Consider the following 23,932-nt stretch of genomic DNA (forward strand, 5'->3'; position numbering starts at 1 on the left):
GCTAGAATTTCGTTTAGCAAAATCGAAAATATTAAGAGTTATAAATAGCAACAACAAATCGCAACATTCTGCAAAGTGAAAGTCTGCAATGTGTCCGGTGTAGCATTTCGAAGTTTAGAAGGAATAGTCTAACAAAAACAGACTATTTGCAAGGATGCGGTGTAACTTAAGTTAAAAGTTAGTTGAGAAATTTATTATTTATATTTTTTAGTGAATGATAGTTTGTAATAAACAACTCATATTCAAGAATTTACAAAAATTTCAAGTAAATAACCCCATCCATATTTTTTTGTTTATGTATAAACATATATATCAATTATTCGTGTTTTGTTTTGAAGACAAACCTTTCACATTAATAATCATAGTTCTTCACAAAATATCTATTTTAACCATATACTATTACAGAAGAAAGTGTTGATAAAAGTTTTATTTGTAGGTAAGGTATTCTCAATAAACGTTTGTGAATAAGGACGCTAAAAACCAATTGGTACTGTGGAATGTTCTTTGCGAAGTTATATAAAACCTACAATGAAACCCAGATCTAGTAGTTTTTGTTTTACTCGAGTAAGTTTTGGAATCCTGTTGTAAAATTTATAATCAGTAAATGAATATTGACAAAGAAACATACTTACGTGTTTAATTATTTGAAGATGTTAAACTATATTTCTGACAGAAATGACGAGTTGATTCAAGAACACCACGTCACAACTCTCTCTCTCTCTAAAGTTACACGACAACTCAACGGACAGACAATAAGCTGTGAAGTGGGCAACGAGATAGGAACTACAAAATCCACTTATTCTCTAAACATTCATTGTAAGTAAGGAAACCTGATGTAAAAATTAAAAAGTACTTTCAGGTAGAACGTATGATTAAATGTTTGATCACTTGTGTTGACTGATAGCAAAGTCGTAAATTCTCATAGTTTTGAATAATTAAACACAAGGAAATTTTTAATCAGAAGATAGAGTAATATTTTTACAAATAATTTTACATAGTTTTACTTGGAAAGGTACTTGATAATTTGTACAATTAAAAAAGCCCCAGGGTAACATTTCTCTTAAAGTACTGCACCATTAAACAAACAAGACTTACGCGTAGAGACTTGTTTAAAAATTATTTGTTGAAGTTTTTAGGAGATGACGTGAAGAAAAATTGGTAAAATAATATATTTTCTATAGAGTACACTAATGTCTATTTTCAAATTAACAAGAACTACATAGTAGTGTGTCGATATTTATTCAGAATCTTTAATTAAAACTGCACGAATAGCTATTTTCTGTACAAACAAAGTTCATTGAATTATATAAGTGGCAAATATTTCTTAGCGTCAGTTTTTATTCGATAAGATTATTTATTTTCAGAATATGTATTTATCAGTCTTTTATTAAAATACTTTGGCAACGTTTTCTGTAGAAAATATTTAATAAAATACTCAGTGGATTCTCTCACTTAAAAGGCCCGGCATGGCCAGGTGGGTTAAGGCGTTCGACTTGTAATTTGAGGGTCACTTGTTCAAATCCCTGTCGCGCCAAACATGCTTACACTTTCAGCTATGAGGGCTATATACTGTGACGGTCAATTCCACTATTCGTTGGTAAAAGAGTAGCTCAAGACTTGGCGGTGGGTGATGATGATTAGCTGCCTTCCCTCTAGTTTTACACTGCTAAATTAGGGACGGCTAGCGCAGATAGCCTTCGTGTAGCTTTGCGCGAAATTCAGAAACAAACAAACAAACTCACTTAAAAATAGTCGTTTTGGTGTCATGACCACATTTATCACTTATACCACTAAATGATTTTAGGAGAATTTTTTTTCAAGCAAGTAAGACAACGCTAACATGCGTATATTCCTCCAGATGGTCCAGTGTTTAAGTCATCTTTGGAGAACATAGCAGCAGATTTAGGCAAGAAGGTACGATTGGTATGTGCTGTAGACAGCAATCCTCGTCCTAAAATAACGTGGACTTTCGAGAAAAGCTCGCACGTCATTGGGACAGATAGAGAGCTGGTGATCCCAAGAATGACTCCAGAAAGAACTGGAAAATACACTTGTCAAGCTTCAGTAACAGGATTTCCTGAGCTGTCTGCTGACTCTTTGGTCTTTATAAAAGGTAAGAAGAAGACAATATAGATATGTTATTGTGTTTATACACAGGCATTCTTAATTTTTGCACCGTGATTAATAAGAAGTGTTTTGTTGTAACTGTGCAAAAGTAAAACTCACTCACGTGTCAGTTGTTCTATGATATTTTTGTTATTAAATTTGCAAAACAATTTTACCTTTTAAGGACCTCCCATCGTAAAAGGACCGAATATTCAGTATGGTATTGAAGGCCAGAAGGTGAAAATAGAATGTTTAATCACCTCAGTTCCAGAACCTTCCCGAGTAGTTTGGATGAAGCAGTCCAAGGTAACAATATTTTGATTTAAAAAGAAATTGTTTCCTTGTGTGTTCATGTCTATAACAACGTTACTCCAATTTAGATAGAAGGACAAACCTGATTTTTACTTTTTATTCCCATACGTCGTATGTCACCCATATATTGATTATCAAATAGATATATTTTTCGTTTCAAAATGTCGTTATTCCAAAATTGAGGAATGGCGTGCTGAAATGGAAGGAAAACAATTGTTACACAAGCATTTTACTAATAAATGATATTAATTAATTACCATGTTTTCTTTGTAATATAAATCAGTGTTTATAACATTTAAATAAAGAAATATTAATTGATAAAATTTACTAAAACGTGTAAGGAGCAAAATAGTGATATATTTATGAGATTAATGTTTGACGAACATTGGTTTAGATGCACTGTGAAAAAATTAGCACATTATTATGTGACAGATAACAGAATAATTATTGCTAATTTTGTACCTATTTATTCCTCCACTATTTTGATACATATCATATATAATTTTTCGTTCCACAGGATATTGGAATGCAGTAACAGGATATTAGTTTATCAGTAAACTGTTTATATCATCTTGTGCCTTCACATTATAACAAGTTACTTTTTTTGTAAGGAGAGAAAATCCACTCTGTGATTTAAATAAAAGTCCAGAGAGACAGTTACCTAAGCGGATTATTATTCTTAACTTTATAAAAACCAGACACCCCATCATTACACACTGCCTTAGATATATCGTCCATGTATATATTTTGTGGAGTTAAAGTTAACGACAATTAACAGTCATTCCTATGTTGCTTAAACAAATTTCACTCCAACACCAAATTCACTTAAGTAACAAATAGAAACCATGTTTTAAATTTCTTGGTGGTTAGGGCACTTGTCCTGTAAGTTGGATGTTGGGAGCTCAAATATCCAACGTCAAACATGCTCATTTTCTTATCCTTAGGGACGTTATATGTTACGACCAATCCCACTATACGTTGGTAATGGAGTTGGCGATTTACTTACTCTACTCGAAATATTTTTAGTCAGCTTATTCACAGTTGTATCCTTCTAATAACTTTTAATAATGCTTTGTCATATAATGTTTCATAAAAATATATTTTGCTCAAATGTTGTTCCCCTAAGAACATTAGAAAAATGATGCACTAAACCTACTTTTTAACTTAAGTAAAGGTCATCACAGCTTCACGTTTTTCAGCGATAATCTAGTGTTCAACTACAGAGCATACCACATCCATCATCATCTGTCACTGTGCACACTCTGTTAATTATGAGATCCTCGTCACTTCACTCATTGCCTTCTATCTTTTATTGGTTCAGGTGGTAGATATTGACAACACGGAAGGCTATGAGATCGTAACGGAACACTTACCCGACGGCCTCAAGAACTTACTGGTCATCCACAAAGCAGGCGAGACTGACTTCGGCGACTATAACTGCTCCGCTTGGAATACTTTAGGCCACGATAGCATGCTTATATCTGTCAGAAGACAAAGTACGCTGTTATTTTAGTTCTTCTAAGTACATCCAAACTTTCCAGTGCAGTTGTGTTACGATAGTACATGATATCTAATAATGCATGCTTTTAGATTTTATACTGTTTCACAACAACTTAATTGCTGAGATTAACGATGAGCAAACATGATTCTATTACTTTGTTTGACATAAAGTAAAATCCCTGTTATGTGAGTTGAGAAAATTACAGATTTGTAATGAATTTATTTACTTTATTGTATACCGTGTAATTAATTGTTTGTTGCATGATGCATGAAAATTACCTTTGCTTATTTTGTGTATCATTACCCCCAGCGTGTGATGATGTTGGTGACAGCATAACGGCTTTACTTTGTTCTGTGACAGGTGAGTACAAACATTATTCACTTTAGTATATTGTGAATTTTCCTTTTGAATTTTATACTTTATATAAAGTGCATTTCATAGGAAATATTTTAATGTATATTCGTTTATTTACTAGAGGTTAAAATGTAAAACATTTATGTAATACGATGATACCATATTGATACTTTAATCTGTAATTTATATTAATTAAGACTAACTAGGTTATTTACTGTGTACCAAAAAAAAATTGTTGGGAGAAAAACTTTGCATAATTTTGAACAAGCAATATAGAGCATGTTGGTTTACGTCACATGACTATGTTGAACTCAGTAAATTTCTACAAGTACTTGCTCGTTAATTGTCAAACACATTTTACAGGAACACGTTCTGGAATTGCAACAGTTGTTTCTTTGAGTAATGCCTCTTAGCTGGGCATGCGCAGCTGGCCGTAAGATTTAAACCGTAAATATGCTCTGACACCGTGACGAAATATCCAGTGATGTTAGGTCTGAAGACCATGACATTTGGGGTAAGAGTCTTCCACGAGCAATCCCCGTAGTTTGAGGAAACGATGTCCAGCCTTTTGACTACAAATGAAAGTGGTACCTAGCTTTGTTGTGAAAGAAAAAGTAAACTACAATTTTATAGTTTCCCATTGTTAGAAGCAAATACTTTAGGGTATTTTATACGAAACCATCGACTCCGTTATTGAGGCTACAGTGTCTTTATATAAGATTCTAAGAATTATTTTTTCTTCATTTAAGCTGAACTCACATGTTTAGTATTTTTAATTGCTTTTGCTAAATTGCATTTTTGATGGTGCCTGTGCGTGATATGTTTGTCAAGATACAAGAAAACAACAGATCTCATAGCTATGCGCGACCAAATGATCCATGTTGTTTGTTAAACAGTTACCAAATTACAACGGTGTGTTAACAAAATCTTAAGTCTTGAGTTCAGACAACATTATAGAAATGGAATGAAATTTTGAGGTTTTCAACCACATTCAACTGATTACACATCTTTACCTTCCTTCGTTTATAAGTTACTACGTCTAGAAACCGCAAAACTGTCTCTGGACGTCGTGTATTTTCTGAGAACAGTGATCTTGGTTAAATACGTTTAGAATAGCATGATAAACTCTTTATATTTTTAATCAGTTTAACTTACTTTAGTCAATAATTAAAACATATGTATTAATTAAAAACTGAGGGTTTACCAACCATTATTGTTTAAACTTTGACCTTATAATCACAAAACGACAATTTAGGAAACAGATGAACTTAGTGTTTGTTGTTTAGATCAATCACTATTCACGCATAAAGTCACAAACTTTCTTTGCATTTCGACAATTTCTCGTAATTCTCAATAGATTTATCCTGCTAAATAGATAAACTGCTTTACAGTAACATAGTAATGCATATATATCGTTTTGTGTCTGGCTTGAAAAAGAGTGTCTGCTCAAAATATAACCAAGGAAATAAAATGCAGCCATATTTTTAAAGTGATTTTTCTCCAAAATTCTAATTTCTTTACATATATATTTATACAAGCTACAACATCTTGGCAACAGATTACACCAAAATGTAGGGTACAGTGATTTTTACATAGCAAATTCAAACCTTAGACAAAATATTGTTATCTTTAATTTTATGGAGAAGAAAAAAACACACAAAGGAGCTGATATGGGTTGGTGCGTATAGGAGTTGTTAGGGCGTTGTATAACGATATCATAACGTTTCGGTATTTATGTCCAAATATCATACTGGAAGACGAAATGGTAACTTCAAGTACAGTTTAGCAGTCTTTTTCTATTAACGCTTTAATTATTGTCTTTTTTACTAATTTATTTTTCTTCTAAATGCAACAGTGAACAACTAACTTTCCACTCCGGCTACTAAAAGTGATCAAGATGTTAAACGTTGTGGGATAGAACATCTACCTCTGATCCTCTTTTTTTCGTTTAAAATACGTGAGAACAACGACAAAATTGAGGTTAAGTCTGGTAGACAGGTAACCCAATGAAATATAGGTATCTATTTCGTTGTTACCTAAAAAAAACAACTAAAGTACAATACATAATGACACATCTTACGATTTGTGCTCCGATGCTGGATTTTTATTTTGTGGTTTTGTGTTATTCATGTATTATCTTTTTTTTGTTTCCTCTATAACTTTAAATCTAACTCTCTCTTTCTTTCTCTTTATATGGCCCGGCATGGCCAGGTGGTTAAGGCACTCGAGTCGTAATCCTTGGGTCATGGGTTCGAATCTCCGTCGCGCCAAACATGCTCGCCCTTTCGGCCGTGGAGACGTTATAATGTGACGGTCAATCCCACTATTCGTTGGTAAAAGAGTAGCCCAAGAGTTGACGGTGGGTGGTGATGACTAGTTGCGTTCCCTCTAGTCTTACACTGTATATTAGGGACGGCTAGCGCAGATAGTCCTCGTGTAGCTTTGCACAAAATTAAAAAAACAACAACCTTCTCTCTCTCTCATGATTATATATATAATTTTCTATTCCTTAATTTAAAAAATCACCATCTTAAAATTAAGTATTTTAAAACAATTGATTTAAAACTTCTTGAAGAGGTACAACTAGTCTTCTTCACTCAGTCGTGCAGTTAAGTGCTCATTAGTATGTGTGGAGAATCTCTTAGAAAAGAACCTCGTAAAGTTCGTAATGCAGAATAGTTGTATTTATACGTTTGTAAGGAACCCATGATATGATACTTTTCAAACCTAGTTTTTGAATTTAAGCAAAGATGTAATTTTAATAACTGGGTGGAAAATATATCTCGACGGAACTTGCATATACAAACCTGTTAACGCTTCATAAACTTGGATTTCAATTGACATCCAGTTCTTCAGTGTACAATAACACATTGGTAATAATGTCCTTTAAGCCTAGATGTGTTTTAGCTAAAATAAACAAAAAATCTAGAAGAGATAATTATGACTAACTGTACATTATAATTATTTTTTCCATCAGATTAAAAGAGAAGATAAATTTAAATTTATTTCATAATTTTGAACTCATTTTACAGAAAATCTTCCGATGATGATAATCTTGGCTGGTGTTATTGGAGGGATTGTTCTCATAGTTTCTATAACTATAGTGATAATTCTTTGTCTTCGAAGGAAGCCTGCAGTAAAAGGTAACTAATGAAAGCATACTAAGTATCCTTTACTTTGGTTTTTTTGTTCTTTTGTTCAGTAGAAAGTTGTAAAAGCAAACCTGTGTTATTTTGAAGCGAAACGAATATTTAAAAAAAAAGAAAGTGTGTGTTTTCTTATATCAAAGTCACATCGGGCTATCTGCTGAGCCAATCGAGGGGAATTGAACCCCTAATTTTGACGTTATAAATCCGTAGACATACCGCTGTACTAGCGGGGGGCTTAATTTAGAGAGAGAGAAAGAGAGAGAGAGAGACAGACTTCTATGTATACCAAATGTTTCCACTTATGGACATGATTTGGTTTGATTATTCATATTTTAGTTATTAAATCAAAACCAAAATTAATATTTTTGTTTATAAATATGGTTAGCTTTGAAAGGTTAATGTTACCCCGAAGGTTTACTCTGGGAAACAAACTTTAAGTGAGTGTTTTGCAAATCTCTGTATATATCTACATTGTAGCGTTGATCTGTTTATTGCAACTATAAAACATCATTAACACATTTCCTGGACGACGATGAATTATCCATTAATACCCTTATGGTTTTATATGCTACAACCACTTGATTATTGATTGCTCTCTGAAACTGGTCTCAAATGATCATGAAGCTTTGAATTAACTTATTACGAACTTAGATTACGTTTGTTTTAAATATTATTGCGCAAAATATAACATAATGTTAGACAAGTGTAAGCTGTATATGTTTCAAATTGTTTTACATATCGCTTTGTACTACACAACCAACATTATCTTTTCTGTATAGAAATCAAAATTACTGCAAATATTTTTTCATATTATTCTTAATTTTTTTTATTGCGATTCAAAATGTTTATAGCCCCCCAGTGGCTCAGCGGTATGCCTGCGGACTTGCAACGCTAAAAACCGGGTTTCGATACCCGTGGTGGGCAGAGTACAGATAGCTCATTGTGTAACTTTGTGCTTAATTCAAGATATCAACATCAAAATGTATAAAAATAAGTTTCAAATATCTTTTGTCCCTCATAAGTTACTGTGCAAGAAACCTTTCATTCGGTACCAGAACTTATCAGTTGTAATGAACTGTTAAAGGTAAAAGATTCTATGAAACAATGTTTATATAAGCAATATTATATTTTAAAAGTTACGGTTTATACACGGGAAATTTATGTAGTATTAAAAACTAATAAGCCTAAAATCTGCTATTAAAACCTAAGCTAACTGCTGATATTTTTCCATATTCCACCTAATTTGTACATAACAGCTCAAAATCTGTTTTGTTTAAAAAAAATAGCACAGCTGATTTATACCCTCAAATGTTGAGTCCCAATAGGCAAAGTAAGAGAAACATGAAACAACCACCCCATTCAAAAACAACAGCATAAACATCTGCAGTTAACTTGATTTTTATAAAGGTTTTTATGTCTATTGGTTTCCAATAATTTCAGCTTTTAGTTTTATTTCAGTTCTAAAAACACTAAATTACGTTTTAAATTCAGTATCTGTTTTACAGTTGATGACTTTGGTCAAGAAAACAAAGCAAAGCAATCAGACTCGACGTCATCTGGTGACTCTGATTTGAAAGTGGAAATTCGAACTGCCTCGTCTTTATCGAACAACGAGCCCGAGAGAAGTTGGAAGGAAACAAATGAAACAGCACGAGTACAGGATCGTCCTGATATTTATAAGTACAACATGGATTATACTGAACCAAACTTTGCTCCAAAATTGGTGAGTAATATTTAAGTGGATTTCAAGCGTCTTAACTACGGATTCACTTAGCTTTTATTTCTCTAGCGATATGAAAATAGATTAATTCCTTGTCAGAAAGAACCCATATCAAAGTTTTAGAAATAGAAGCGGTGTTGTTAAACTGGAAACAAACTTTTCATTGCGATTAATATAAAGTAATTGGTGCATGAAGAAAACCTGAAATCTTGCTTTCGTTTTCTCGATTTAGTCGAATGGTTTATACATATCTGAAAGCTAGGTTGATGAGCCGTAACATGAGCAAAAGAATAGTGTCAGTTTCAGTCACTAAATATCTGATGTTTTAGTCTGTTGAGAGTTTCATAGAACTAATTTGAAATTCAGATAAGATGTGTTTCCTGAATGAGCATTCTATCTTTTTAGATCGCAGAATATCACAAGTGTCCTTATTTTTTGAGATTCTGGACTCTAAAGTGTACGAAAGTAACGTACTCACGAAGTCCAGATATTTCTGCTATTTTACATTCTTTATTTATTCAGAGCAACATATATACAAATATGTATACAATTTTTCCAGCAAGAATAGGTATAGAATTACTGAAAATGTTTAAATGAAATTGTTTTCTTACGTGTCTCACGATGATTTACGAACCATTCTGATAGTGTCTTTTTATTTTATTTAAAGTCGCAATTAAATGTTTATAAAACTTAATCTGGAAGAACTGTCAATGTGAAATGCAATTTGATTTTCTCATACGAATTTTTAAAAATATGGAGTTATTGAATTGTCCACAAATAATAAGTTGAGGGTTTCATTTTCTTGCTCGACTAAATCACTTAAGTTGCTGATATACCTTGCCCCCTTTTATAACTACTAAATATGTTTATATCTTGGTTGGAATAGTTTTACTCGGTATGAAAAATCATAAAAACGTATCAAAATACGACTAAACATTGAAACTGCAAGATCACGTCTCCTTCTTTCATTTGTTCTTTTTTAAGGGACTTTTATAAACATATTTGTTTATATAACTTTTACTTCATCATATCAAGTGATTAATTTTGCATAGGTTATTGCAAACTGTCATGGAATTTTTTTTTTTATAATACTAAGAATACTGTTATGATTTACTTTGTTCATAAGGTCTGCCAAACTTTCAAATTTCCTATCTTTGCCCAGGAAACTCAAAACAACAATGGTTATATCCCGTACGGGGACTACTCAAGAGATTATAATGCACAATTAGTACACTTGAACTCTAGTCGAGACAGTGGACTCTACGACAGCTCTCCGCAGCTTCTTAACGATATAGGAAACTCTATGGATCCAAATTTTCGACCAGCCTATTCTAACCCTTACCTGAGAACTTCACAGGCCAGCCTATCTCCAGATCACGCTATTTACGGCAGTACTAGAGGAAACAGCCCCAAACCTCAAGTACCTTCCCTGCCTCCTAATCATTACATCACCAGCCAACAAATTCCAAGCCATTTAAAGCCTGGAACGTTAGCAACACATGTCTGACAGTGGGAGGAAAGTATACTGTGACTTAACAGTATACTGCCGCTGCTCATCAATGACCCGTTCAATGTTCACATTTACCAATATAACGGACTGGATTATTTGTCTAATTTACGTGGAGAAATGAAGGTTCAGTAGAGGAGATGGTAATCTGTCAATATGCTCCTATACTGAATGCTCTGTCAAAATTCAAGTTGATTCAAAAACATATATGAGACACAACACAGATAAATATGAGTAATACTTTCTTCTGGTAGAAGACGTTACTTGAAGAGAAATAGTCGTTGTTGTTAGCCTGTGATAGGAAACTGAGGACATGTTAAATGAGAGATGTTTAGCGACTACTGAGGACCAGTGATTTCTTAACGTCACTGATGTCACTTTACTATCTATGATCCGTCATAATTTGAATGTAAAGCTATGTTGATCCTGACGTTTCCCACACCTTGTGATCAGCTGCCTTCTTCTTGTGGTGCTGTAATCTGTCACTTTGGACCCTGAAGAGATTATAAATGTGTAATACACTTGATGTTTTGTCACCCGATCGTTGTGGTGAAAATGTGGCATCAATCATTAGTATACTGTACCACTTTATAATAACCATCAATCGGTTATTAGCTCATTTGACCTTTATTCTTCCATTGAAACTTAGCGTGTATATATATATATATAAAAGTAGTGTAATGTATATTTCATTATTGAATTTGCTTTTGTTCATTTTGTCTACTAAATGGCAGAATTTGAATTCCACATTACATATTACCAGTATGTGCATCGACAGTGCCTACTAGTCGGTGTCGGTGGATGTAGTCTTGCTGTTGTAATAGCTTTGAAACATCAGTTGATGTGGAATTTGTTTCTTGTAAAACGTTGGAAAATTTCAGATTCTCTAAACTTATGGAGTGATAAATAACAAACTTATAATGATAAAGACTGGGGAAGCGTACAATAAGATCTTAAGACCATAGTACGCAGTAAATATTTTACATAGGCTTTGTTCATGTGAAAACTTACATTGTTTTTAGATTATTAATGAGACATTTTGCTTTGTAAAAAGAAATTATCTCGAAGGTCTTATCATAAAACATTATTCAAACCACGCAATGTAGGATACAATAAATGATTGATTTTTTTTTCGTACACTTCCCATTTTTAGAACCTACCTTTCATGAAACTGACCTGAGGAGTAAGGGACGTTGTTAATTGCAGTTTTATTTGTGACGTTTAGATATAAGCGTCTAACCTTATTGTTTGATATTATATATCGTTTTTGAGCATATTTCTATATACGTAAAACCTTCAATTTTAAGAGAAATGCTAACATAAGACGTTTCAGATTTTAACCCAGTTTGAAACGTACTCCTAATGTAGATTTGATTAAACGCTGTCATGCATTTCTACATTCTCAACTGTTACTTGTTAGTGTTACTTTTCTTGAAACTTTAAATCCGTTTTAAAACTATATACTTTTAAATATTTCAAATAACGTGATTACATTATTAATTTATTTTTAACATAACTTTATTCACTCTGAATATAGATCTATTTTTGTTATACTTATAGTGCTTAAAAACGATTAAGAAACATATACCTGTCAGTAAAGAAATGCTGTTATCTATTTAGCACACTTTAATATAAATATTTTTAGTTTAAAAATATAAAAGAGTAGAAAATATCTGCATATTTCTTTGTTTTTCATTTATGAGCTGAAATTATGATTTTAGCTTAATTTTGCAACAGCAAAAACATGTGCAAAATAAAATATACAGTCGATATACTTTCATTTATACAACAGAGTAGATTAAAATAATATTGTTTTCGTTTTTAGTGCTATGTCTGATGACAATGTTATTAACTAATTTGAACCTTAATTTAGCATATAAATGGAATTAGTTAAAATGTTAACGACCACATCATAGAATTAGGATTTAAATTTGTTCCTTTTTATATAACTAGCCACCATTGTGACTCAGCTGTAAGTCTGAAATATATAACGGTAAAGACAGCGTTTAGATACCTGGTGTGGGCGTAGCAGAGATATCCCATTATTGTGACTTTGTGCTCAACGGCAAGGAAACCTAATGTGCGTTACAAAAATAAAATTTTAACGTAACTCTAATATAAAAAATTTCCATTACACTTCATATATACAGATTGAGAGGCCGTTTTGTATTTTTTGTAATCCTTCATCACATGGTAAGCTTTAAGTATAAGACTTTTTTTTTGATAGTTAAATGTTATCCAATTGGAATATTCGTCAAAATGTAACAAAGAAAAAACAACAAAAATATGACGCAGTTAGGTGATAATGTCAAGATTGCTGTTTGTGTGAGTAATTCTGATAATAATTCATGATGTTCATAATTAAACAAAAATATTTTCGAATCTCTATTGTGTTGCACCTTATGTGGTTTGAATAAGGTTTTTTTTATAATGCTACGTACCCAGTTACTCAGGTTTTTGTTGTTTTTTCGCAACATAAAAGTTATATATATATTTTCGATGTTGGTGATTAATGACAATAAAACTATCAAGTGTTCGCTCAAGAACTATTGTGTTTGCAACGTGTTTATTTCTTTTCTGGATTTATTCGGCACGCATCATTCTATTTTCAAAGTTTCGTTTATATGTGTAGTATACAATTTCTTAGGTTTTTCAACAAAATATATCAATAAATCTCGTTAGTGACTGTTTAGTACTTATAATATTCACTCCTCTTACACGTTTGTAAAATGTTCAACTTGTTAGAATATGAAAAAGGCCAAAAACGTGATGTGTTGTAAATACCTGTTAAAAAGAGTGCCTTTATCAATGACCTATTTTTGGACCTGTTATTCAAATAAACATATCGTTGGCAAGATTAATATAAATTGATAGAAAGTATGTCTCAACTTGGACAAATGTGGTTGGTTATAGGTGATAACAGACTGATAAAAATGATAGAAAATACAGTTGGTTAGGCTTGTAAAGAGCAGAACACAAGACCTTGACAAATTGATAGATTCCTCTATTATTTTAAAGCAAGAATTTAGTCTCTTCTTTCCTACAGAAAGTAGAATATTATTAAGTTGCAGAGTATATCTACAAGACAGTGGTGCATTTCCTCCCTGATGGACAAAAACTCCTTCAAAACAATAATACCATGGCTTACTCGTTTCGAAGATTATTCAAAGAGCGCCACACTGACGCCAATAAACATCATCTTTGGCCAACAGAATCATCCGATATGAATCAGGTTGAAGATTTTTGTGATGAACTTTGACATCGCATTCATCACTTCAGTTCTCTGGTGACATTTGTGAACAGATAATTACAGATCATAATTCACAGCTGACACATCCCAATATCTCGTGGAAAAATGAGTACAGTTTAATATCGCAACAGAATTGGTCAAATCCTAAACTAGATGGAAACCCTAATAAAGTGATCTATTTGAGTAATTAATAATCGGAATACTGTAGTTACACAGATATTTTTCCCCATATTAACGGGAATAGCAAGAAAACAAAGAAAAACTAAAATATTCTGGAAGTTTCTGCCTAGTTCAGCATGCAGCATATTTAGGGTTAAAACGTCCAGTGTGTGAGTGAACATACAGCGAAGTATATTCTTGCTTAACCATCCATCTGAATCCATTCTGTGCACCATTTGTGTTCAAATCCACTTTTTGTATACGATTAATATATATAATTTACGAAGGGTGATTAAAACCTTATTTAATCAATCAACATAATACTAAAGCCTAAAAAATGGAATTCTGATTTTCGTAAATCTACTATTGAATTTAATGGGAATTCACTACCATTATGGCGGACGTGGGTTGACTTTGTCTTATAAACCGCTGGATTTTACAGCTGGTGAATGGTGTTCGAATTCATGCGACTCTACAAAAAATATTTCGTGAAATTTGAGGTAAAGATGAATTTTGAGAGAGATAGCTCATCCTTTAACAGGGGCAGCGGGTGGTTGGGTGTTGCTAATTGGCTGCCTAATCTCTAATTAGTAGTTCAAAACTAGGGACACTGAGAAATAATTTCAGTAACTCTGTTATAAATACAATAAACAACCTTTTTTACAATAGCAAAAACCACGCTATTTTATTTCTTTTTAAAGAAATTGTTTAATTACTAACTATTATAATTAACGCTGATGCATATTGCTTATACTTTGGATTTTGGATATTATAGTGTTTACAGATTTCAATGTTACTTTATAACAGTATGACAAGAGCTTTGACGTATCTATGTCTTCTAGTGATTTAGGAGTTGATGGCTGATATAAAGCTAAGACTCGGGTTTATGAGCACAGTAGAGATAGTCCGTTTAGTAACACTGAGTTTAAAACACATACATTTATATGTAAATATTGTTTGTCCCTGATGATCTTAATTCCAAGTCATTATGGATCGGCCGATATTTTTTTGAGTCAAACATTCTTATGTCCTGGTGGTTGCCCCATCAGGCAACGATATAGGACAAGCATGTTCAGTGATGGCGATTCGAGTTCGTGACCTAATCACCAGGCCACGTAGATATATACAGTATTCTTTTGTTGGGGTGTCAGTACATTGACTCTCACACTTTTCACAACTATTTATCTTTCAACGTAACAGTAGTTTCTGCTCTGAAAATATCACATATTATTTTAAATATCAGAAGGTCTTGAACATGAAAAAGCAATGATAACTGAACTTAACCTTAAAACAGAGAATTTGTAATATTTCAATCTTATGAACTCTCAACTAGTAGACTATATCCATGATCAGATAATATTTTTTAAAAGAATTTTCAAATATCATCCAGTGATGTACTAACTTAGGCTTTCATGTATTGTAATGATTTTTTTTCTTTCTGTCTCACTGCAGTCAGAATCCTGAATTGTATTAGATTGAAATTTCAGCAACATAAAGAAAACAATTAACAAAAGGCCTATCTTCCAAGTTTTCATATTTTGGTTAATACGTTAATATACTAACACATGCTTAACTCTTTATGAGTGGCAGTTGATACTTTCTATCTTAATCACGCAAATAAGTAAACCTTGTTAAGATCGTTGCACATTTAAGCCACAGTTTTTTAAATCCAGAATATATAAAGTGTTTTATTGAATATTATACCCTTATGCTTCTAGAATGTTTCTTTCGTTTTACATAGACCTTTAAAACATAAAAAATTCTAACCCAGCATGGCCAGAATTTTTAGGCGCTAGACTCGTAATCCTAGAGTCATTTGTTCGAATCCTAGTCACACCAAAATGCTCACCTTTTTAGCCATGGAGACTTTATAATGTGATGGTGAATCCCATTATTCATTAGTACACGAGTAGCCCAAGAGTTGGCGGTAGGTAGTGGTGACTAGCTGCCATCCCTCTTGTCTTACTGATAAATTAGGGACGGCTAGCACAGATAGACCTTGTGTAGCTTTGCGCGAATTTCAAAACAAGCAATAAGAAGACCAAAATTTTTTAACAATTTTAAACTTCAAGTATGATAAAAAATACTGATGTGATGAATGGCAGTAAAAAGATGTACATAAATTATATATTTTTGAAAACTCGTGTTAAATATGACATAAAACTAGAATGTTTAACGTTATTACTGAACTATTGACCAGGAGTGATAACAGAAGAACATAGTATAATGTTTTACGCTCAATACCAAAATAACAGTTTACCTGCTATAAATCGCGTGAGATAAGGTATTTGTATTTAAGATGTATCTCTTACAGATAATATTTCCTAAAATACCATTGGTATCCATGAAATAAAAGTTACGTTTTAGGGAAGTTGACTTCTATTTAAGCCAACAAAACAGTAAAGTCGAGGAAGACCAGCAAAGTAAAGATGCCTTTCAATTATCGAGATGGTAGCTCTGTCAACAACGGCCTTAATAATAGTTTTACATTACGTACCACGTGGTGTATTACGAAAACCGCATGGGTAATCAGGGAACAAAAGTTGTGGAGCTACGATTCCTGATCAGGAGTCCGGGAATAAACATAAGCTTTTAAATAGTAGTCACACTAAACCAAATTGGGTGATACGTGACGCATGATCTTAAATACAGAGTAAAAGAGGTTTTTCACAGTTACGTCAAGTCCATGGACTTCAATTATCTTAACAAAAATCATTAGTTTCACAAACATAAAAGTTATAAATAGCATCTGTAATATGTAAGAAAATCTATCAATGTAGCCTTTAAAACATATTTAAAATCTCTATTTTTAAAAAGCGAAGTTGATAAAGTTAAAGTGTTGCAAATAGCGACAAGATGGTTATTTTGCGTTACCTTATCAACTTTACATGGCATTTCAATAAAAATTGTCCCCCGTTAAAACAGCGGTAAGTCTATGGATTAGGGGTTCGATTCCACTCGGTAGACTCAGCAGATAGCCAAAATAAAAATTACTTTTAATGCGAGACGTGTTTTAAACCCCCTTTCAAGTTTCCACTAAACAACTTCAGAAATAAAGTAAAATTATATGCTTACTTATGTGTACAGAGTAGAATAAAATGATAACTTATATATGTTTTATATTTTTGTTATAAACGGGAAAGATATTTTTATGCAGTTGTCAAGATGAAATTACCTTCAAGAAATAAGAAATAACATCAACGCTAGTTTTTAATTTTAGACTAATAAGTAATCATTGGGGCCCCGACATGGTTAGGTGGTTAAGGCGATCGATTCGTAATATGAAGGGCGATGGTTCGAATCCTCCTCACCCCAGACATACTCGCCCTTTCAGCCGTAGGGGCGCTATAAAGTGATGGTCAATGTCACTATTCGTTGGTAAAAGAGTAGCCTAAGAGTTAGCGGTGGGTGGTGATGACTAGCTGCTTTTTCTCTAGCCTTATATTGATAAATTAGGGACGGCTAGCGTAGATAGCTCCTCGTATGGCTTCGCGCGAAATCAAAAAACAAACAACTAATCATTTGGGCCTTAACATAGGCACTAACTCATCAGCTTTAGATTTATTTCTTTGGATGAAGCGTTCACATACATTGTTCATCACTATTTATAAATATTTGTAATTCGTATCCCGTTATAGTTTGATATACACACAAAAGTTAATGGTCATTCTTTTTCTAAAGGCTGTAAATGTAAGTGACCTATCAACTAAACAGTTCTTGTTAGCTTAGAGTACAAAACAGACTTGATATCGGAAGTTATTAGTCTTGTGTGAGATCTAAATATCAAAGTTCGTTTCTGTGAATGAAGATCTTATGCTTCAATGTACATGTAACAAAAGACAAAAATAATCAACAAAAAAATGAAATAACACATTTATATATTCGTCCGTGGCATAATGTTGGTATTACAAGTACGGAACAGATCTGGTTACATATTTCTTCCATTTCCTACCCAAGCTAGTGTTAATTTTGTTTAAGGAAAGTCGCTTAAATCAACCTGTAAGGTTTTCAATGAACGATTAAACGTTTTCTTGTTTCACTGGCATCTACATTTTTGAAATAAAGTATAAATAAGTTTATAAATAGTTATATTAAATGAGAGCAACAAAATCAGAACTGAAACACACTTTTTGTTTTAAACCTTTTTTTATTCAGAGCAGTTAAAATATAACACTTATGAGTTGATATATTAGAAAGAGCTCCACTTATACAGAAGCTTTTGGCTATGGTCAGAAAAATAAATACTAGACTGCTTTCTTTAAGTGTTGCACTGTAATTGGATTGGTTACTTAGAAATGTCCGAAAATGAATATTGGTTTGCATTATTTGTCAAGAAAAAAAATAGCGTGACTACACTTTTTTGTCTCTTTTTTTCTTCGTCTTTTTGATGACTATCATTTAGTGCTTCAAGTTGAGGCGTACGAAATTACACCGATACTACCATAAAACTACAAGATTAAATTGGAAAAAAATCAGTTCGATATCCAGAAAAAAAGAGCATTAGTAAATTGTTTTCTGCTTAAACACAACAAACAACAAAAACGTTTCAGAATGCTTAGAAATTTTCCTTATTCAATCTGAAAAATAGTTCTCCCAGTTTCTGAGCAACTTACTGATTGAAGCAACGCGCCAAACGTGCCAATGAAGTTCTTTCATTTACTTTCTTGCAGGCTTCCAATAGAGTTTAAATGACTGGTTGGTCCTTATCTCTAAACACTGCAATTTCCACGGTAAGTTGGGAACATATCAGTATAGACCAGCATTACTTTCTGTTTGGAAAAGACTGTAGGGCAAGAAAATCCGACTAGTAAGTACAACGCCGATTGGCTCATAGAGCTTCACGCTTTGTAACCGACGCCACAAGACCTAAGATACAAGAGGCCACAGCAGAGAAATTCATAATAGGATTTCGAGTTATCAGTAGAGGAAAAGAAATACGGCATCCATTATTTTCTGGTTAGAAAGAGTTTCTTCTTGTACAAAACATTATTCGTTTTAATGAAGAATAATTTCTTAACTCCATTAGAAGGCTTGATGATGAGACATTCAAATGTTTTATGACTTTTTATATATAATCATGGATTTTTCTCAATCTTTATCGTAAATGTTTTTCATAAGCTACGCATTTACTTGTTGCAAATTAGGTTCAAATAAAAAAATAACTTATTGCATTAAATACATCCTTAAAAATATCCTGTCAGCTTTTAATAAAGTTCTAAGTATTAAATTATTTATAAAGTTTACTAATGAAATAATATTATTTCAAAATGTACAATAAACTGACTGGGGTTGACATGACATATATGTATTTCTTTTTCTAAATTATGTTTCTTACGTTTCTTAAATTATGTTTTTATTTGTTTAACTTTGTTCATTTGTATATCTGTTGAACGAACATAACTAATCAGTTTGCAAAATTTATTTCTTTGCCCAGTTATGTGGTTATAAAGTGAATACTAATATGACTTGACCTCACTCTTTGTCTCATTAACTTTTACTGTTTTGGGTTTAATTTTCTCAACTGGGTTGATTGATGTTTAGTGCAATTTGTCTCCACTGTTATTTGTTCATTTTAGGTCAAGCCCAAAATTACACAAGGGACTGTTTGTGCATTGCCCATCGCGTGTATCTAAAGCTGATTTTCAGAGTAACCATTTGTTTGTTTGTTTTTGAATTTCGCACAAAGCTACTCAAGGGCTATCTGCGCTAGCCGTCCCTAATTTAGCAGTGTAAGACTAGAGGAAAAGCAGCTAGTCATCACAACCAACCACCAACTCTTGAGCTACTTTTTTACCAACGAATAGTGGGATTGATTGTCACATAATAATGCCCCAACGGCTAAAAGGGCGAGCATGTTTGGTGTGACAGAGTAATAAACCTCAGGCTTACCGCTGAGTCACAGAATGAAATGTCATTTGAAAAATATCTTGTTATCCTAATCGTCAGAAGTAACCCTTCCTAATTAGACTGAAAAGTTCTATAAAGTTCGCATTCAATGCTTTCAATTCATAATCACATGAGTATCGCAAGTGACCCGGAATAATGCGTTAGTTAGCTTGCTAACCAGGGATTTTTTTATGGCTCTTTAAGCGTGTGTATTTGATATGTATTAACATTATTAGTTATTTAAATATGCATGCATTTGAGAAATAGGTTTCTCACACAATACGCAAAGAAAACCTACCTATACCAAACTGCACCACAGTTAGAACAGCACCATTACACTTTTATTGTGAACAGCCTTAGTAAATGACGAAAGAATTTTGAAGATTCATACCCAAGAAGCTTGTGTCAGGGTAACTTGGGTTGATGCCTGGTTCGCGCTTCCCAGATCGATCACAGTGGCTACTATGTTTAATTAAAGCAGTATACAGAGATGTGACAGATCGTGGTTGTTGTAATGCTACCGTGAAATTGTTCTAAAGCTGCACAAAAGTTAAAATTATGCCTTTTCTAACTCAATCATTACTTACAAAGCATAGGCACCCACTTGTTTAAAAAAAACTGTGCTAACTTACTGATGTACCAAATCGCTTCCGAATTTAACTTTATTGCTTACAGGTTCCTTATTAATACATGTGTAACATAAAAAAATGTAAACAAAAATGTATTCAATCTTGGAGTGAAATACGCTGATTACTTATGGCATTTTTTATATATTTTACACGAAAAATGAGTGATTTCACCAAAGATTTTATGGCAATTTTGTTATACTAGATATTCGACAGTCTCAAAAAACCTACTCAGTATGAACAAATACACAACGATAGAAAGAAACCTATCAAAAAGTCGGCAATTCTAGGGTTATACCCCTAACAGAACGCTGGTCGACGTGAACATGTTTAGATCTTGTACTTGTATTTCATTGGTCTCATATCATGAATGAGAGTTCATATGTGGTCAGGCATTGCGACTATTTTCTGAACTAATATTTCACAATCCTATAAACCGGTACCTTTTTTTATTCTCACTTTGATCTAATGTAGGAGGTTTTTCACCTTCAGTACTGTGCTATTAATCTATTTACATGATGTGTCTATGCAATCATATGCACTAAGTTTCCTTGCGTACCATTTATTCAAGGTATTTGGAGTACATTTATATTAAATTAACTATCTAAGACAGATCTTCGAGTTTATGAAACTTTGTACTCTGTTACAATAGTTTTGAGCGTTTGTTTCAGAATCTTGCTCAAAGCTACACAACGATTATGTGTGCATCGTCATCTATAATTGTAGCTGGTAGATAAAAGGAAAGGCATCTGGTTAGCAGCATTCATTGTAAATCCTTGAGCTGTTATTATTTGATTAAATAATGAACTTAAATCGCCACTTGTATAGCGCCCCCTATGACCTCATGATACGGAGCAAATGTTTCGCAGCAAATGGTCTCGAATCTTGAATCCTCGAATTCACAAACCAGGCTAGATCTCGTTCAGTCATATTTCTATTTAATTTAAAACAGTTACAAGTGAAGCCTGCTCAAATGCGCGATATTTATTAGATAGGTTTTCTGATATTTTTTTGTTGGGCCAAGCGTGTTCTAATGGTTACCATGCCAAACCGTGAATTTGAGGTTTCGTTGTTCGAGTCCTGCGACTGCCAAAATAAGATCGTACTTCGCACTTTGGAGCAACGGATGTGTTATAAGAATGGAGATCAAATATCACATTTTTTATTAGTTTACAAGTTGGAAATGAGAGATGTTGACTAGTTGACTTTCCTCTAGCTAGTAGCTTCAAAATTAGGGACAGCTAGCAAAAATAACTTTCGAATTCTTTTGGGCAAAATTTAATAAGCAAATGTACAAACTTACCCCATTTCCATATTCGGAGGATCAGCAGTAAAAACATTAGCCTTTTACACTACACTTGAAACTACATAGCTAACAATAATAAAAATCATCGTGTAAACCTTATTGTATGTATGTTTTTTTACAGCAAAGCCACATCGGGCTATCTGAGGAGAATCGAACCTCCTGATTGTAGTGTTGTAAATCCGTAGACTTACCGCTGTACTAGCCGGGGTCATAAACCTTATTATTTATCGACAGAAGAAAGCATATTCGATGTGCAAAGGTAAATGCTGGTAAAACTTTACCCTTTTTTTCTTTCTACATAAGTAGCCATAAGTGGCTTTATCAAAAACTTCATAGTTGTTATCTATGGTTATAGGAAGAAAATATTGCTACAATACATTATATGCTTCGAATTCCTTACGTTTAATTATTTTGTAAGTCGTTTAGCTATTGTAAAAGGGCTTATTCACGAAATTGTAATACCAAACAAATATACATAGATATATATATTTACCGTAATTGAAATATTTGTTACTGATCGAAGTTGGCAAAAATAGGAGCCGAAAATTCCTTTTGTACAGTTTCTACTCTTGAACTCCTCACGTCGTTTCGTCCTACTACCTGCGTACGGCAGCCGTTGTTGCCGCCATTGGTTCTGAAGTGTGTAGTAGAACAATTTTGACAAATAAAGAACAGGAGTTTAGCTTCAGTACGACTTGTTATTATATTTAAGATGATGATGCGTGGAAAAAAATATCCTTTTTTGTGTTTACGAACACAAATTAGTTTACAGATACAGTTTAAGAATGTACAATGGAATTTGTATTAGTATTTAAGGCAAATATAATAAGACTATTTACCGTCCTGCTTAATTTTCAACTACTGACCAGCAGGAAGGCAGCCAACCAGCATCATCGTATCACTCAACACATATGCTAAGGAACTGATTGTTACTCTTATAATTCATGCACAGTTTAAAATGCTTGAGATATTTTATGGTATGTAACTGCAAATATTCAAATTACTTCCGATAGAATAGTGCTGTTTTTTCCTAACAAACATATTTTCCTTGGGTTCTGTTATTTATTTATTCTATTCTCACTAATTAATCAAGATGTGTATGAAAAACAATATGAGACAACATATATGAACAAAGAGCACCACACAGATGAAATATTGCTCCTAATAAGTAATAATTCACCTTTAATATTTTCTTATTAGCCGGAGTTTTGTCTCCTGCATGAAACTTATGTAAATTCACGGATAATGAAAGGTTATCTTAGAAATCCCAATTCACATCAAACATACTCGTCAGCTGTGAGGCGTCATAATGTGCCATTCAATCACACTATTCGTTGGTAAAAGAGTAGCTCAATAGTTGGCGGAGTTTTGTCTCCTGCATGAAACTTATGTAAATTCACGGATAATGAAAGGTTATCTTAGGACATAAAAAAGTTGCTCCTTTATAAATAATTGTAAAGAAATGAAAAAAACTGCAAAACAGAAAATGTTTTTAATTTTTCGCAAAGCTACAGGAGGGATATTTAGCAGTGTAAGACTAGAGAGAAGATAGCTATTTATTACCACCCACCGCCAACTATTGAACTACTCTTTTACCAACGAATAGTGTGATTGAATGACACATTATGACGCCTCACAGCTGACGAGTATGTTTGATGTGAATGGGGATTTGAACCCGCGACCCTCGGATACCGAGTAGAGTGCCTTAACTACCTGGCTATGCCGGGCCTCACAAAGTGTAAAACCACAAGTTTGCATATATCTCCCCAAGGATATAATAAACCTCCATACCACAGAGGTTAAAAATCCGTTTACAAGGGGAAAAATAGTGGTAAAAATCGCAAAAACACAAAATGCAAAACTGAAAATTTGTATGTACTTCCGCATAGACCAAATGAGCCTCCATACCAATGTTGTTGTAGATCTATTGACAGCCTGCAAATTAGTTAAATGAACAGACAACAGACAGTATGATCATATTTATATAGATTATCGTCCATTCTTTAAAAGAGAACAGAGCTCTACTCTGGTAACGTTTATTACTAAAACGATTTTG

The 23,932-nt window shown here is 33.1% G+C and overlaps 1 protein-coding gene across 2 annotated transcripts in view; it reads left to right on the plus strand.

Moving 5' to 3' along the window:
• LOC143237735 (irregular chiasm C-roughest protein-like) overlaps window positions 1-13,195 on the plus strand; it is a 55,314-nt gene extending 42,119 nt beyond the window's left edge. The window contains exons 8-15 of one of the 2 annotated variants that reach the window (XM_076477275.1): window positions 674-816; window positions 1,859-2,113; window positions 2,291-2,412; window positions 3,740-3,914; window positions 4,229-4,279; window positions 7,306-7,416; window positions 8,928-9,145; window positions 10,305-13,195. In XM_076477275.1, coding sequence (XP_076333390.1) covers window positions 674-816; window positions 1,859-2,113; window positions 2,291-2,412; window positions 3,740-3,914; window positions 4,229-4,279; window positions 7,306-7,416; window positions 8,928-9,145; window positions 10,305-10,649 — 1,420 coding nt within the window. In that variant the 3' untranslated portion in view covers window positions 10,650-13,195. The remainder of the gene's footprint in view (window positions 1-673; window positions 817-1,858; window positions 2,114-2,290; window positions 2,413-3,739; window positions 3,915-4,228; window positions 4,280-7,305; window positions 7,417-8,927; window positions 9,146-10,304) is intronic. The other variant, XM_076477276.1, reaches the window with a different exon arrangement.
• The last annotated feature ends 10,737 nt before the right edge of the window (window positions 13,196-23,932 follow it).

Source organism: Tachypleus tridentatus, chromosome 13 (genome assembly GCF_004210375.1).
Source record: "Tachypleus tridentatus isolate NWPU-2018 chromosome 13, ASM421037v1, whole genome shotgun sequence".
Classification (NCBI taxonomy): domain Eukaryota; kingdom Metazoa; phylum Arthropoda; class Merostomata; order Xiphosura; family Limulidae; genus Tachypleus; species Tachypleus tridentatus.